At 45.8% G+C, this 15754-nt stretch overlaps 1 protein-coding gene across 2 annotated transcripts in view; it reads left to right on the top strand.

Annotated features, from left to right (window-relative positions):
• The first annotated feature begins 8698 nt into the window (after positions 1–8698).
• LOC109908583 (chemokine-like protein TAFA-1) overlaps positions 8699–15754 on the top strand; it is a 49994-nt gene continuing 42938 nt past the window's right edge. The window contains exons 1-2 of one of the 2 annotated variants that reach the window (XM_020507248.2): positions 8699–9137; positions 10935–11082. In XM_020507248.2, the coding sequence (XP_020362837.1) occupies positions 10935–11082 (148 nt within the window). In that variant the 5' untranslated portion in view covers positions 8699–9137. Of the gene's footprint in view, positions 9138–10931; positions 11083–15754 lie in introns of both variants that reach the window. The other variant, XM_020507249.2, reaches the window with a different exon arrangement.

Below are 15754 nucleotides of genomic sequence, written 5' to 3'. Positions count from 1 at the left end.
ATAAACTACTGCAGCATAAATACTGGAGGCTGAGACAGGATCTGTTACTACATTTTGTTACGGTTTTCTAAGTGTGGTGAAGGAGAGTCGGACCAAACTGCAGCGTGTCGATTGCGATCCATGTTTATTTAAACAAACGTAAAACACGACTAAACACGAACACTACAAAAACAATAAACTAAACGAAAACCGAAAACAGCCTATACTTGTGTCAACTAACATCAAACAAGGACATCAAGACACTCAGGACAAATAGGACAATCACCCACGACAAACTCAAAGAATATGGCTGCCTAAATATGGTTCCCAATCAGAGACAACGATAAGCACCTGCCTCTAATTGAGAACCACTCCAGACAGCCATAGACCTTGCTAGATAACCCCACTAGCTACAATCCCAAAAACATACACACCAAAACCCCAAGACAAAACACACCACAATACAAAAACTCCATGCCACACCCTGGCCTGACCCAATACATGAAGAAAAACACAAAATACTTAGACCAGGGCGTGACAGAACCCCCCCCCCCCCCCCTAAGGTGCGGACTCCCGAACGCACCTCAAAACAATAGGGAGGGTCCGGGTGGGCGTCTGTCCATGGTGGCGGCTCCGGCGCGGGACGTGGAACCCCCTCAGTTAATGTCTTAGTCCCCTCTCCTCGCGTCCCTGGATAGACCACCCTCGCCGCCGACCATGGCCTAGTAGTCCTCACCCAGAACCCCACTGGACTGAGGAGCAGATCGGGACTGAAGGACAGCTCGGGACTGAGGCAGCTCGGGACTGAGGGGAAGCTCGGGAGTGAGAGAAAGCTCGGGAGTGAGAAGAAGCTCGGGAGTGAGAAGAAGCTCAGGAGTGAGAAGAAGCTCAGGAGTGAGAAGAAGCTCAGGAGTGAGAGAAAGCTCAGGAGTGAGAGAAAGCTCAGGAGTGAGAAGAAGCTCAGGCAGGTAGATAGATCTACCAGATCCTGGCTGGCTGGTGGTTTCAGCAGATCCTGGCTGACTGGCAGATCTGGAAGAGTCTGGTTGACTGGCAGATCTGGAAGAATCTGGTTGACTGGCAGATCTGGAAGAGTCTGGTTGACTGGCAGATCTGGAAGAATCTGGTTGACTGGCAGATCTGGAAGAATCTGGTTGACTGGCAGATCTGGAAGAGTCTGGTTGACTGGCAGATCTGGAAGAGTCTGGTTGACTGGCAGATCTGGAAGAATCTGGTTGACTGGCAGATCTGGAAGAGTCTGGTTGACTGGCGGATCTGGAAGAGTCTGGTTGACTGGCGGATCTGGAAGAATCTGGTTGACTGGCAGATCTGGAAGAATCTGGTTGACTGGCAGATCTGGAAGAGTCTGGTTGACTGGCAGATCTGGAAGAGTCTGGTTGACTGGCAGATCTGGAAGAGTCTGGTTGACTGGCAGATCTGGAAGAGTCTGGTTGACTGGCGGATCTGGAAGAGTCTGGCTGACTGGCGGATCTGGAAGAGTCTGGCTGACTGGCGGATCTGGAAGAGTCTGGCTGACTGGCGGATCTGGAAGAGTCTGGCTGACTGGTGGATCCTGGCTGACTGGCGAATCCTGGCTGACTGGCGAATCCTGGCCGACTGGCAGATCCTGGCCGACTGGCACTTCTGGCGGATCCTGGCTGACTGGCGAATCCTGGCTGACTGGCTCTTCTGGCGGATCCTGGCAGACTGGTGGATCCTGGCTGACTGGTGGATCTAACTGATCCTGACAGGCTGGCGACGCTGGGCAGACTGGCGGCGCTGGGCAGACTGGCGGCGCTGGGCAGACTGGCGACGCTGGGCAGACTGGCGACGCTGGGCAGACTGGCGGCGCTGGGCAGACTGGCGGCGCTGGGCAGACTGGCGGCACTGGCGGCGCTGGGCAGACTGGCGGCTCCTTGCAGACTGACAGCACCTTGCAGACTGGCGGCTCCATGCAGACTGGCAGCTCCATGCAGACTGGCAGCTCCATGCAGACTGGCAGCTCTGGCTGCTTCATGCAGACTGACAGCTCTGGCTGCTCCATGTAGACTGGCTGCTTCATGCAGACTGGCAGCTCGGGCTGCATCATGTAGACTGACAGCTCTGGCTGCTCCATGCAGGCTGGCAGCTCTGGCTTCTCCATGCAGGCTGGCAGCTCCAGCTGCTCCATGCAGACTGACAGCTCTGGCTGCTCCATGCAGGCTGACAGCTCTGGTGGCTTCTTACAGACTGACAGCTCCATATAGGCTGGCAGCTCTGGCTTCTCCATGCAGGCTGGCAGCTCCGGCTTCTCCCTGCAGGCTGGCAGCTCCAGCTGCTCCCTGCAGGCTGGCAGCTCTGTCTGCGCTAAACAGGCGGGAGACTCCGGCAGCGCTGTAGAGGAGAAAGGCTCTGGCTGCGCTAAACAGGCGGGAGACTCCAGCAGCGCAGGAGAGGAGAAAAGCGCTGGCTGCGCTGAACAGGCGGGAGACTCCGGCAGCGCAGGAGAGGAGAAAGGCTCTAGCTGCGCTAAACAGGCGGGAGACTCCAGCAGCGCAGGAGAGGAGAAAAGCGCTGGCTGCGCTGAACAGGCGGGAGACTCCGGCAGCGCAGGAGAGGAGAAAGGCTCTAGCTGCGCTAAACAGGCGGGAGACTCCAGCAGCGCAGGAGAGGAGAAAAGCGCTGGCTGCGCTGAACAGGCGAGGTGCACTGAAGGCCTGGTGCGTGGTGCTGGTACTGGTGTTACTAGACCGAGGACACGCACAGGAAGCCTGGTGCGGGGAGCTGCTACCGGAGGGCTGGAGTGTGGAGGTGGCACAGGATGGGCTAGACCGTGAAGGCGTACTGGAGATCTTGAGAGCAGTGCTGGCACAGGACGTGCAAGGCTAGGGATGTGCACAGGAGGCCTGGTGCGTGAGGCTGGCACCAACTTCACCATCCGACTAACACGCACCTCAGGACGAGTATGGAGCGCTAACCCAGGTGCCATCAAATCCCCGACACGTTCCGTCGGGCGAATTCCATGCAAAAAGCACCAACACAGCAACTCCCTCATTTCTCTCTCCTCCAATTTCCCCATTAACTCCTTTACAGTCTCTGTTTCGCTCACCTCCAACACCGGCTCTGGTCTCCTCCTAGGCTCCTCACGATAAACAGGGAGAGTTGGCTCAGGTCTGACCCCTGACTCTGCCACACTCTCCCTGAATTTTTGGGGCTGATTCTCAGGCTTCCTTCCGAGTCGCCGTGCTGCCTCCTCATAACGGCGCCTCTTCGCTCTCTCCGCCTCCAGTTCTTCTTTGGGGCGGCGATATTCTCCAGGCTGAGCCCAGGGTCCTTCTCCGTTTAGGATTTCCTCCCATGTCCAGAAATCCTTATAGCGCATCTCCTCTTTGGGCTGCTCCTGCCTGTTGACACGCTGCTTGGTCCGTTGGTGGTGGGTGATTCTGTTACGGTTTTCTAAGTGTGGTGAAGGAGAGTCGGACCAAACTGCAGCGTGTCGATTGCGATCCATGTTTATTTAAACAAACGTAAAACACGACTAAACACGAACACTACAAAAACAATAAACTAAACGAAAACCGAAAACAGCCTATACTTGTGTCAACTAACATCAAACAAGGACATCAAGACACTCAGGACAAATAGGACAATCACCCACGACAAACTCAAAGAATATGGCTGCCTAAATATGGTTCCCAATCAGAGACAACGATAAGCACCTGCCTCTAATTGAGAACCACTCCAGACAGCCATAGACCTTGCTAGATAACCCCACTAGCTACAATCCCAAAAACATACACACCAAAACCCCAAGACAAAACACACCACAATACAAAAACTCCATGCCACACCCTGGCCTGACCCAATACATGAAGAAAAACACAAAATACTTAGACCAGGGCGTGACACATTTGACATTTATCAAAACACTTAGTTTAGAATATCTAAATAAATTCAGCAATCTCATATTACTCTGTAGGCTACTGACCTATTCAAAGCTTCCTCCGGCATCTCACCATACATCTATCTGCCTGTAGCAACTGAACTCAACCTGCAGGAGGTTTGTTTGTTGTGATTGAGTGCGGGAAAACAGCTGCGGGCAAAGTTCTGACAGATGGGTGTGTCTTGGTGGTGGCAAGGACACACCCAAGAAACACCCACATCATATCACCTCCAAGCCAACTCATGTTTGGTTTCTGTCATGGCCACGAGCATTTCTTGAGGAGTAAGCCAAAAAACAAGGCCAAATCAGCAGGTGCAGTTCCCCTTTAAACTTCTGTGTCTCAGTTTTCAACTGAAATCACGTCGGGGTAAGAATAGTGAAGTTTGTGCCTGGTAAGTTAATGAAGTGTTTGCTGGGGGAAAGATTACATCTGTGTCTCACTGTCATCCATAACAAAAATCTATTAAATGTTAAGATCATCAGGTGTAAAATGTGGCCACACTCAATTTCCATTAAACACGAGAAGGCAATACATTTAAAAATACACAGCTTCCTCAGATCGAGACCAACATTATTCTAATAGTGGTTTGATGGGATCCTACCCAACATTAGCACACCACAATATAAGATACAAGGCCTTGGCTTTCAGACTAGGTCTCCCTTTAAAGATAATCATATTTCTTACTTGGCTGAACCCGCAAGAGGGCTCATGTAGATGGACCAGCCCCTAACTGTTTGCCATTGACCTAAGAAACAAGCCACGATTGCTGCTTAAAACAGAATCACTCAATGAAAATGCTAATGATTGGAAGTTGAAAAGAATCACTCATCGTCTCATGCTGTCTTGTGATTTATTGGCACTGGTGATTGATATGCCTCCGAGAAAATGCATTTAGATCAAACAATAAAGGAAAGGCTTTTCCTCCTCTTTAAAAAGTCTTGTGTTTTCTCAACATTAAAACGGCTTTTAAATGATACTCTTTATTAATGTCAGTTGAGGAAATGATAATTAGATTATGAATAGCAGAGCCTGGTAAGGTTCTGTAATTTATGTATTCATTTGTGATGCTATCCTTAATATGATCCTGTTATTGTCACATGCTACACATGCACATACAGTTGAAGTCAGAAGTTTACATACACTTAGGTTGGAAAAAATAAAAATTAGTTTTTCAACCACTCCACACATTTCTTGTTAACAAACTATAGTTTTGGCAAGTCATTCACAGCTCAAGACTGCAAACATGCCTGTGTCCGTCTCGGTGTCTGTCTCCATCTCTGTTTTCGTCTCTGAATCCGTATCTGTCTGTTTCCATGGGCAGATTCGATTATGCTAAGCCGCGGGGAACCGGCCTATGGCCCGTTACATCATCGGGCGAATGCATGGAGGGTGGAGCTCCCTTCTCAAATGGAACAGCAAACTGACATTTTGTCAACAAGGCAGTATGGTGCATCGTCCAGAAACATCTCTTTTCCATAAAATAAATGTTTGAGCGGACTTCACCTTGGGCACCTGTTTCACACACGGGAGGCAGCCCGGTTCCAAATCGAATGCAATCAACTTTCAGCTGATGCAAACGCGCCTACACGGGTACCCAGGGCAGGGTTAATCGAACCCATCCATCTGTCTTGGGAAAGACAGAGAAATGAATGCCCATTCCTGTTGCAAAAACAAAACAAACACCATGAGGTTGGGAAAAGTTGGGTGTGCCTGAATACACAGGTGACAATGAGTAAAGCACACAACCAAGACTAAAAAAACAAGTTCACAGAGCCCTCAGGCAAGTGGTGGTTGAAGATCCTACCCGTTTGGCTTCCCTTACTAAGGCAGCGTCTTGGCTTCTCCGGAAGTGTTAAAATAAGTTATCCTTCTGAGGAACCTACAGAGAGGGACCTAAAACACAATTAGTGGTTCTGCTGGCACGCTGTGGTTGTGTCCTTCCAACTGCACCACTGGTGTGGAACATTCATGCCACTGTGTTGATAAGAGAATGCCTTGCAGGTGTGTTGATTATTAATGCTATACAGGTATGTTGAGTGACAAAGCGCTGTCCTTTGCCAGCATGGTGCTGTAGTGATTGGGGCTGTAGCTGTCCAGGTTGCTGAAATTGTGTTTCTTCACTGTGATGCAGTGAACAGAGCTGTCCATGGAACTAAACTAGAGCATCTTGATAATGCTGTAGTCAGTAGACCTGTCTATGGTGCTGAAAATGGAGCTGTTCAGTCACGGCTATACCCCTCACTGAGCTACACATGTGGAATAGCAATACATTTAATGGTGAGAAGATTTACAATCGTTAAAGTGTTTATTTCAGTGTTAAGATATCAAGCTTTCCTACTATGAACTCTTTGTAGTAGGTTCGACATGTTGTATTGTTCTGAATGAACAACAATACTGGTATAATTAAGAATTTTGACACACTCCATGAAGTCTTTAAACAATGAGCCTTCAGGAGTAAATGTCAATGTCAGCATTAGTATCATTTCCAAATGTCATGTGCGGTTTTTGGAACACCAAAACCTTTCAGAATTTTGGTCACTCACGACAGCAGTAGACATTCCTGCAGCTCACAATTGCATCACTGTATATGCACTGTTCACTTTAGACCCACGTGCATTACTGCCACCATCTCACGGAGAGATTTTGAGATAGAGGTAACTGCCAAAATAATGGAAACACTTGAGTAAATGAGGGACACAAAGTATAATTAAAGCAGGTGCTTCCACACAGGTGTGGTTCCTGAGTTAATTAAGCAATTAACATCCCATAATGCTTAAGGGCATGTATAAAAATGTCCAGTTGCCCATTATTTTGGCTATCATGGCTAGAAGAAGAGATCTCATTGACTTTGCAAGAGGGGTCTCAAAGGCGCATAGGGGGTTTAAAATGTGTGTGTGTGTGTGTCTCAGTCACCAGATCTCAACCCAATTCAACACTTATGAGAAATTCTGCAGTGGCGCCTGAGACTGTTTACCACCGCCAAATTATGGAAGAGGGGTGTCACATCCCTCCAATAGAGTTCCAGACCCTTGTAAAATCTATGCCAAGATGCATTTAAGCTGTTCTGGCATTTTATGTTGGTGTTTCCTTTATTTTGGAAGTTACCTGTAAGTCATATAAGTCATACAGTCACAATAAAGAAAAATAATAGCCCCTCGGACACTAGAGAATTTACTAGCCTGGAGACTGAGCATTCAGATCTGCAGAAACGTAACGTGTGCTTGGTTGATGCCAGGACTTATTGTTTTTCAATGAGATCCTTGCATTTTTGCACTGCTTTGACAAAGTAGCTTAATCCAATGGAGCTTTGAAGCATATCGCTCGCTCCTAACGCTGTCAAAGACAAATCTCATTCATTCAATGTTAAAAAAGCCCTGTTGTGGGCTGCATGCTGAAGATGTCTGAGGCTGGGAATGATTGTCTAACTCTGATTCTGCTCCAAAATATTTAAGTTGTCTCTGTTTCTCTGTTATCCTCTTCTTCACATCGTGTCTCCTCCATCCCCATCAGAGTGTTGATTATTACATAGCCTCGCAGCAGAGACGCTCATTCAAAGTGACATTATGCCCATAACCCCTGAGAGGAGTGTGTCACACTTTCTCCTCTTGCTCCATGTTTTTATTCACTCCTTGGCCTCCATGGGAATGAACCTCACCTTTCCAATCAAGCCGAAAATATTTTCACCACTTTTAGAGCAGTGTGATTTCAGGGCCGGGGGCGTGTTCTGTATACCAGTGATAAAGATTTGAAACAATGCAGTGGAGGAGTGGAGCTGGCTTTCAGTCATACCGTGGGTATAGAGGAGGGAGGACAGCCTCTCTCAGCCTTATTGTCTTCCACACATACTGATCAGGGCTGACTTACTCCTTGTAATGGCACTTACCTCTCCCTTATTTCCTATGGTAGCCATTAAACCATCACTTGACTGATGAACTTGACTATTTGAATATCCCTCTCCGCCGTCCAGTTTATGAACAGCCTAGGGTTAATGATCCTTCACCAGAAGGTTGATTTCAGCTCTCTTCTTAAACTTCTTATTACTAATGAGTGGCGACTTGGTTATGAATATATATTATCTGCAGTCACCATGAAGAGGATCAAGCATATGAAATGTACAGGGCAATTAGATGGTAACAGAGTGATACTGAGATTTAGATTTTTCACAAAATAAATGCCAAACAAAAACCAATGATTACAAAGTTAAACAAAACAGCCAACTATGCAGATGCAAAGTTTGGTGACAAAATGGCGGCACAACAACAGCACAAACCGGCACAGCACAACGTTGCATCTGCACCGTTCTTCAAGTAAATGTGTTTTGGTAAAATATTCAGTGGAAATTGTCAAAAGTAGCCCATGTGCATAGAGTTTTATGGTTTGTTTAACTTTTCAATCATTGTTTTACTTTTTTTTAACATACATTTTAAAGTGAAAATCTGAGTCTCAGCATCACTCTCTTTGCATGGACTTGCCCTACATGAAATGTAGCCTGGTTTGATTGCACCCACTTGCGTGTCATATTACCATGTTATGCTCTGGGAAGAAGTGCATCAAAAAATGTGTGTAAGATATAATCTATGTAAGTGTCTATAGGTGTTCTAAAGTGGGTGTTCCTATGTGAGACCACCTGTGTTGATTTCCAATGGTAAGAGGCTGATAATCAGGACTGACCATAAGGTACCTTGACGTTTCAGTGTGATACTGGGGCAATCTTGCTTTAAGACCTGATAGTCTTTACACTCAGGCAGGCTGTAGAGGAACAGTCATTACTTAGTGCTCGCTGAGGGGGACAGAGCTAGAACGTGTGCTCAGAGACTGCCTGTCAATGGGAGGAGGACGCAGACGGACAGAGCGAGAGAGAAAGCGAAAGAGAGAAAGAGAGAGCGAGAGGGGAGATTCTACAGCAGTTAATTAAGGATCACTCTGTATGTGCCTGTAAACGCAAAGAGGCAAATCTATTCTGTGTCAGTGCCAGGGTCTCCTCGAGGGAATACAGTGATATTTCAAAGGAGGAAATGGCAAGGCTCTAAATCTGTTTCAGTCTCTGTGCTCATTGTTGGTCGTCCTCAGACAAAGTGAAGGAGGGCAAGCCGTGAAGTGTCAGAGGAGTTTGGGATTCTCGACACCTAAATCAAGGATAAAGTTGTGGGGGGATCAGCTTCGGGATGGATGGATTTAAGATAATGTGATAGAATAATTATTTACTCTACCAGGATTACCAGGATCTTTACTCAGGTAGGAGATTTACTGTATAAAGGAGGAGAGATGTTTAGTGTTTCGATGGAAGTATAAATAAAACTGTACCCAAGGGACTTTACATGAACAAATATGGAGACCGTTTCATAAAACCTGCATCACTTAGATTTAAGTGAGTTTGTATGTAGTTATGCATTAAGCAAATTCCTTAAAAGTACTGTGCTCTGTTTTTATGACATACATTTGCTTGCAATTTGTAGTAACATTACTTTTACAATATTTACTGTTTGCATAATCTTGTGGATTTCATGTTCCTCTTTTATTCCAAGGCTGATTTATGTCATGTGATGTGTTTTGCAGACTATGCCACCTTTTTACAGACGTAAGGTCCTTTAAACAGGGAAAACAGAGATTGTAATATCTAGGCTGAACTACGATAGGATCTTAATGTGATCACCCTGTTGTTTCTCCTGCAATGTAGGAAATGTAACACTTGTAATGTATTTAAGGTTTAAAAAGGCTTATGAAGTTCTTAATTTGGATTTAGACTTTTCAGTCAGTTGATTTTCACTTACGAAAAATGTATCAACCCCTACAAAAATTTTCATTAATTATAATCTACATAATAATTCAATTTCCTGTTACTGCAGGAAGGTTTTATTGCTGTAGCAAACTGGCTCAAATGAAGATCCTATATCTATACTGTAGGATATGTGGAATGAATAACAAAAGGCCAGCTACATTTTTTCTCTGAAGCACTATCATTGAAAGCCAATCCAAGGCAGAAGCACATTCTACTCAAATTTCACACAGACACAGTAGGCTACATTCAAAAAAACATCTAAAACCTAATCCAATTCAAAATCTCATTACCTATTTAAGACACCTGCATAAAAGCAGATTTTACTTTGACATGCTCCCTGAAAAAAATTCACATTTTGTAATGTGTTGAACCAAAACACTGCTTGCAGGCAACACCTCTAGTTTGTTGATGTAAAGATATGTTGACAGTGGTAATTATTTAGATTATAACTGAGAAAAAAACAACACTGAAACTGAATATAATAAAAAATCGTACTACATGACAAAGGCACCTGCCCAAAAGCTATTTTCTCTTTCACAAGCTTCACTAAAAATGAATAATTTTGTAATCTGTTGAATACAATCACAATGTAATGCTATCACCACGTTTGTTGATGTCAATATATTTTTACAGAGGCAATTATTTACAATATTGAATCATTCTCAACCCAACCCTAACCTTAACCTGGGATCTGTATGTGTCTTGAAGCCCCTTATCTAAACAGCTTTGTGAGAGACATTACATGATTGTTGATTCCCATTATGGCTCTATCACTTTCACAACCTTGTGACATCCAAAAGGCACCCATAGAAAAGAGATGGCAGCTAACTGCCTGCGAACCAGGAGAGAAATCTTTTTATTTATTTCTAATTTTGGTTTAAAGGCAGGCAAGAAGAGATAGTCAGGTTGAAGAGGGGGATTCAGCCTGTCAGGGGAAATCTCAGCTGCATGGAATAAGTCTCCAGGGACCATTCCACATTTTCTGCTGCGCTGTGGCTCAGGGACAAAATAGGGCAGGAATAAAAAGATCACAAACGAGCAGTTGATTATCACGCTGAATGATACACTGTTTATTATGAGGTTTATGTGGAAGTTCATTGGGTCAATGTGCCAGGACATGGTTTTGTGTGTTTCTGTGTGTGTGCGCGCGCGCGTGTGCTTTCATTTGGTCATGAGGGCATCTGTGCTTGCGTGTGTGTTTCTGTGTGTGACATGATGACCTTTGACTGTTCCCCCCCACCCCGCTATAGCAGATGTGTGCTGTCATGTCCTGGCTGCTTTGCCTGGTCCTCTGGGTCAGTGGAACAGCCATCCAGCTCTGCCAGGCCACCTTCTATGAGACCATACAGCTACAGCCGCACCATGTGACACGGCCTGGAAGGACTTCCATTCACATGATTGGTGAGTCATCAAAAACACCCTCCTCCACTTCTACCTCTGCTTTGTTCCACTTTTGAGCTGTGTAAATGTAGGTCTAATGGAACATTGCAAAAGGTTTTGTCCCTTTTTCTAGCCTTTGTATGGATAATTGCGGTACAGAGTAATGGTTATTTACTGGAACAAAACAAGATAGGGAGGAGGGCTTGGGCAATATACGTATATTCTATTTAGAACTCTGTGTGTTCTTTGTAAATAGTCACTGGAAAAAATGACCAACTTTCCCTAACCTCTTGCAGGTTAATGTATTTCGTCATGAATCTTGTTCTGGAGGCAGCTCTTGTAATGCCCGGAGTGTAGTGGAGGAAGAAGTCAGGCGCAGGAAACAGAGAATTCAGGCTAGCAATACTTTTAATTCACCACACAGGTGAAACCGACGCCAACCCAAACAAATGCCCCAAAACACGGGGAACTAAACAGTCCAGAAAATACACACATACACGGACAACCATGACCTACAGTCGTGCACAAAATGTACACAGAGAATAATCCTGCACACCCAGTAGGTGGGCCGGCTGGATAATAAAGCCCCACCAATAAACCTAATTAAACACAGGTGTAACTAATAAACAGACAAGGAGGAAAAAAGGATCAGTGGCAGCTAGTAGGCCGGTGACGACGACCGCCGAGCGCCACCCGAACAGGAAGGGGAGCCACCTTCGGTAGGAGTCGTGACAGCTCTGCAGAGTGGTCACTAGCTGGCATAGTCACTAAGTCATACAATCTGATTTTAACCCTAACTTTAACCCTAACCTTAACCCTAACCTTAACCACATTGGTAACCCTAATACCTAACCCTGACCTTAAATTAAGGCCAAAAAGTGAACTTCTGTTGTCATACATTCTTACAATTTAGCCAATTTTCACTGTGCAGCTGGCCCATCTAGCTGAAGTCGCTACGTTCTGCCTCCAGGACAAGACATCCCAATAAACTTCAACCTGTTAACCACTTTAGAAAAGGTTATGGTGTGTGTAGTGTCACTGGGGGCTTCTTTTGACAAAGCCATTATTTTCTAATGGATGACAGGCTAATTAGCTAGGACTAATCACCCATTAGCTATCTAGCATGCACATTGCACTGTGTTATATTTGTCTTTTGTGTACAGAGGGTTTGCTTCAAAAGTCCAAACCAACGTGGCAAGACTGTGTGTTTATTCATTTTGAGCTACAGTTTGCAGGATCTGGCGGAAATATTTACTCTTGGGTCCACCTCAGCCCCAATAACTCTCATGCTGATATATGAGTTCATTTACCAACAAACGATTCTCCTCCTTTTGGTTCGGGTGATTACAATCTCTATGAAATTGTGCTGAATTGAAATTGGACCAGCGGTACATTTGTTTTCAGGAAGCCTAAGTTATGGATATTGTGAATGGAAGTATACATAGGAGAGAATCATTCAAAAGCTGCATAGTGCATCTTGTCAAGGCTTTGCAAAGAGAGCTGTGCCAGTGCTTTTAACTGAGCATGCAGCAATCCTCAGTGGCTGTTCTATTTCCAACGCCTTAGTAGTGGTAAAGCAGGTCAACTGCTTCTTGTATTCAATATTTGATGTCAGTGTCAGGACAGTAATTCTCGCTACACCACCTTTGTTTCATCGCTCAGTCACACGTGAGTATAATATAGTATGTGCTATCAAATGTGGACAAATACAGCCCAAACATATTCCAGGGTATAATAACTTCTGGACAAATGCAGCCCAACCAAATGCCAGTGCCTTATAACATGTGGACAAATACAGCCCAACCAAATTCAGGGCCTTATAACATGTGGACAAATGCAGCCCAACCAAATCCCAGGGTATAATAACTTCTGGACAAATGCAGCCCAACCAAAACCCAGGGTATAATAACTTATGGACAAATGCAGCCCAACCAAAACCCAGGGTATAATAACATGTGGACAAATGCAGCCCAACCAAATCCCAGGGTATAATAACATGTGGACAAATGCAGCCCAACCAAATACCAGGAAATTATAACATGTGGACAAATGCAGCCCAACCAAATGCCAGGGCCTTATAACATGTGGACAAATGCAGCCCAACCAAATGCCAGGGCCTTATAACATGTGGACAAATGCAGCCCAACCAAATGCCAGGGCCTTATAACATGTGGACAAATGCAGCCCAACCAAATGCCAGGGCCTTATAACATGTGGACAAATGCAGCCCAACCAAATGCCAGGGCCTTATAACATGTGGACAAATGCAGCCCAACCAAATGCCAGGGCCTTATAACATGTGGACAAATGCAGCCAAACCAAATGCCAGGGCCTTATAACATGTGGACAAATGCAGCCCAACCAAATGCCAGGGCCTTATAACATGTGGACAAATGCAGCCCAACCAAATGCCAGGGCCTTATAACATGTGGACAAATGCAGCCCAACCAAATGCCAGGGCCTTATAACATGTGGACAAATGCAGCCCAACCAAATGCCAGGGCCTTATAACATGTGGACAAATGCAGCCCAACCAAATGCCAGGGCATTATAACATGTGGACAAATGCAGCCCAACCAAATGCCAGGGCCTTATAACATGTGGACAAATGCAGCCCAACCAAATGCCAGGGCCTTATAACATGTGGACAAATGCAGCCCAACCAAATGCCAGGGCCTTATAACATGTGGACAAATGCAGCCCAACCAAATGCCAGGGCCTTATAACATGTGGACAAATACATCCCAACCAAATGCCAGGGCCTTATAACATGTGGACAAATACAGCCCAACCAAATGCCAGGGCCTTATAACATGTGGACAAATGCAGCCCAACCAAATGCCAGGGCCTTATAACATGTGGACAAATGCAGCCCAACCAAATGCCAGGGCCTTATAACATGTGGACAAATGCAGCCCAACCAAATGCCAGGGCCTTATAACATGTGGACAAATGCAGCCCAACCAAATGCCAGGGCCTTATAACATGTGGACAAATGCAGCCCAACCAAATGCCAGGGCCTTATAACATGTAGACAAATGCAGCCCAACCAAATGCCAGGGCCTTATAACATGTGGACAAATGCAGCCCAACCAAATGCCAGGGCATTATAACATGTGGACAAATGCAGCCCAACCAAATGCCAGGGCATTATAACATGTGGACAAATGCAGCCCAACCAAATGCCAGGGCATTATAACATGTGGACAAATGCAGCCCAACCAAATGCCAGGGCCTTATAACATGTGGACAAATGCAGCCCAACCAAATGCCAGGGCCTTATAACATGTGGACAAATGCAGCCCAACCAAATGCCAGGGCATTATAACATGTGGACAAATGCAGCCCAACCAAATGCCAGGGCATTATAACATGTGGACAAATGCAGCCCAACCAAATGCCAGGGCCTTATAACATGTGGACAAATGCAGCCCAACCAAATGCCAGGGCATTATAACATGTGGACAAATGCAGCCCAACCAAATGCCAGGGCATTATAACATGTGGACAAATGCAGCCCAACCAAATGCCAGGGCATTATAACATGTGGACAAATGCAGCCCAACCAAATGCCAGGGCCTTATAACATGTGGACAAATGCAGCCCAACCAAATGCCAGGGCCTTATAACATGTGGACAAATGCAGCCCAACCAAATGCCAGGGCATTATAACATGTGGACAAATGCAGCCCAACCAAATGCCAGGGCCTTATAACATGTGGACAAATGCAGCCCAACCAAATGCCAGGGCCTTATAACATGTGGACAAATGCAGCCCAACCAAATGCCAGGGCCTTATAACATGTGGACAAATGCAGCCCAACCAAATGCCAGGGCATTATAACATGTGGACAAATGCAGCCCAACCAAATGCCAGGGCATTATAACATGTGGACAAATGCAGCCCAACCAAATGCCAGGGCCTTATAACATGTGGACAAATGCAGCCCAACCAAATGCCAGGGCCTTATAACATGTGGACAAATGCAGCCCAACCAAATGCCAGGGCCTTATAACATGTGGACAAATGCAGCCCAACCAAATGCCAGGGCCTTATAACATGTGGACAAATGCAGCCCAACCAAATGCCAGGGCCTTATAACATGTGGACAAATGCAGCCCAACCAAATGCCAGGGCCTTATAACATGTGGACAAATGCAGCCCAACCAAATGCCAGGGCCTTATAACATGTGGACAAATGCATCCCAACCAAATGCCAGGGCCTTATAACATGTAGACAAATGCAGCCCAACCAAATGCCAGGGCCTTATAACATGTGGACAAATGCAGCCCAACCAAATGCCAGGGCATTATAACATGTGGACAAATGCAGCCCAACCAAATGCCAGGGCATTATAACATGTGGACAAATGCAGCCCAACCAAATGCCAGGGCATTATAACATGTGGACAAATGCAGCCCAACCAAATGCCAGGGCCTTATAACATGTGGACAAATGCAGCCCAACCAAATGCCAGGGCATTATAACATGTGGACAAATGCAGCCCAACCAAATGCCAGGGCCTTATAACATGTGGACAAATGCAGCCCAACCAAATGCCAGGGCCTTATAACATGTGGACAAATGCAGCCCAACCAAATGCCAGGGCATTATAACATGTGGACAAATGCAGCCCAACCAAATGCCAGGGCCTTATAACATGTGGACAAATGCAGCCCAACCAAATGCCA

This window comes from Oncorhynchus kisutch, linkage group LG17 (assembly GCF_002021735.2).
Source record: "Oncorhynchus kisutch isolate 150728-3 linkage group LG17, Okis_V2, whole genome shotgun sequence".
NCBI classification, from domain to species: Eukaryota; Metazoa; Chordata; class Actinopteri; order Salmoniformes; family Salmonidae; genus Oncorhynchus; species Oncorhynchus kisutch.
The sequence above is the reverse complement of the archived record's forward strand: the minus strand, read 5'-3'. Positions and strand labels throughout refer to the sequence as shown.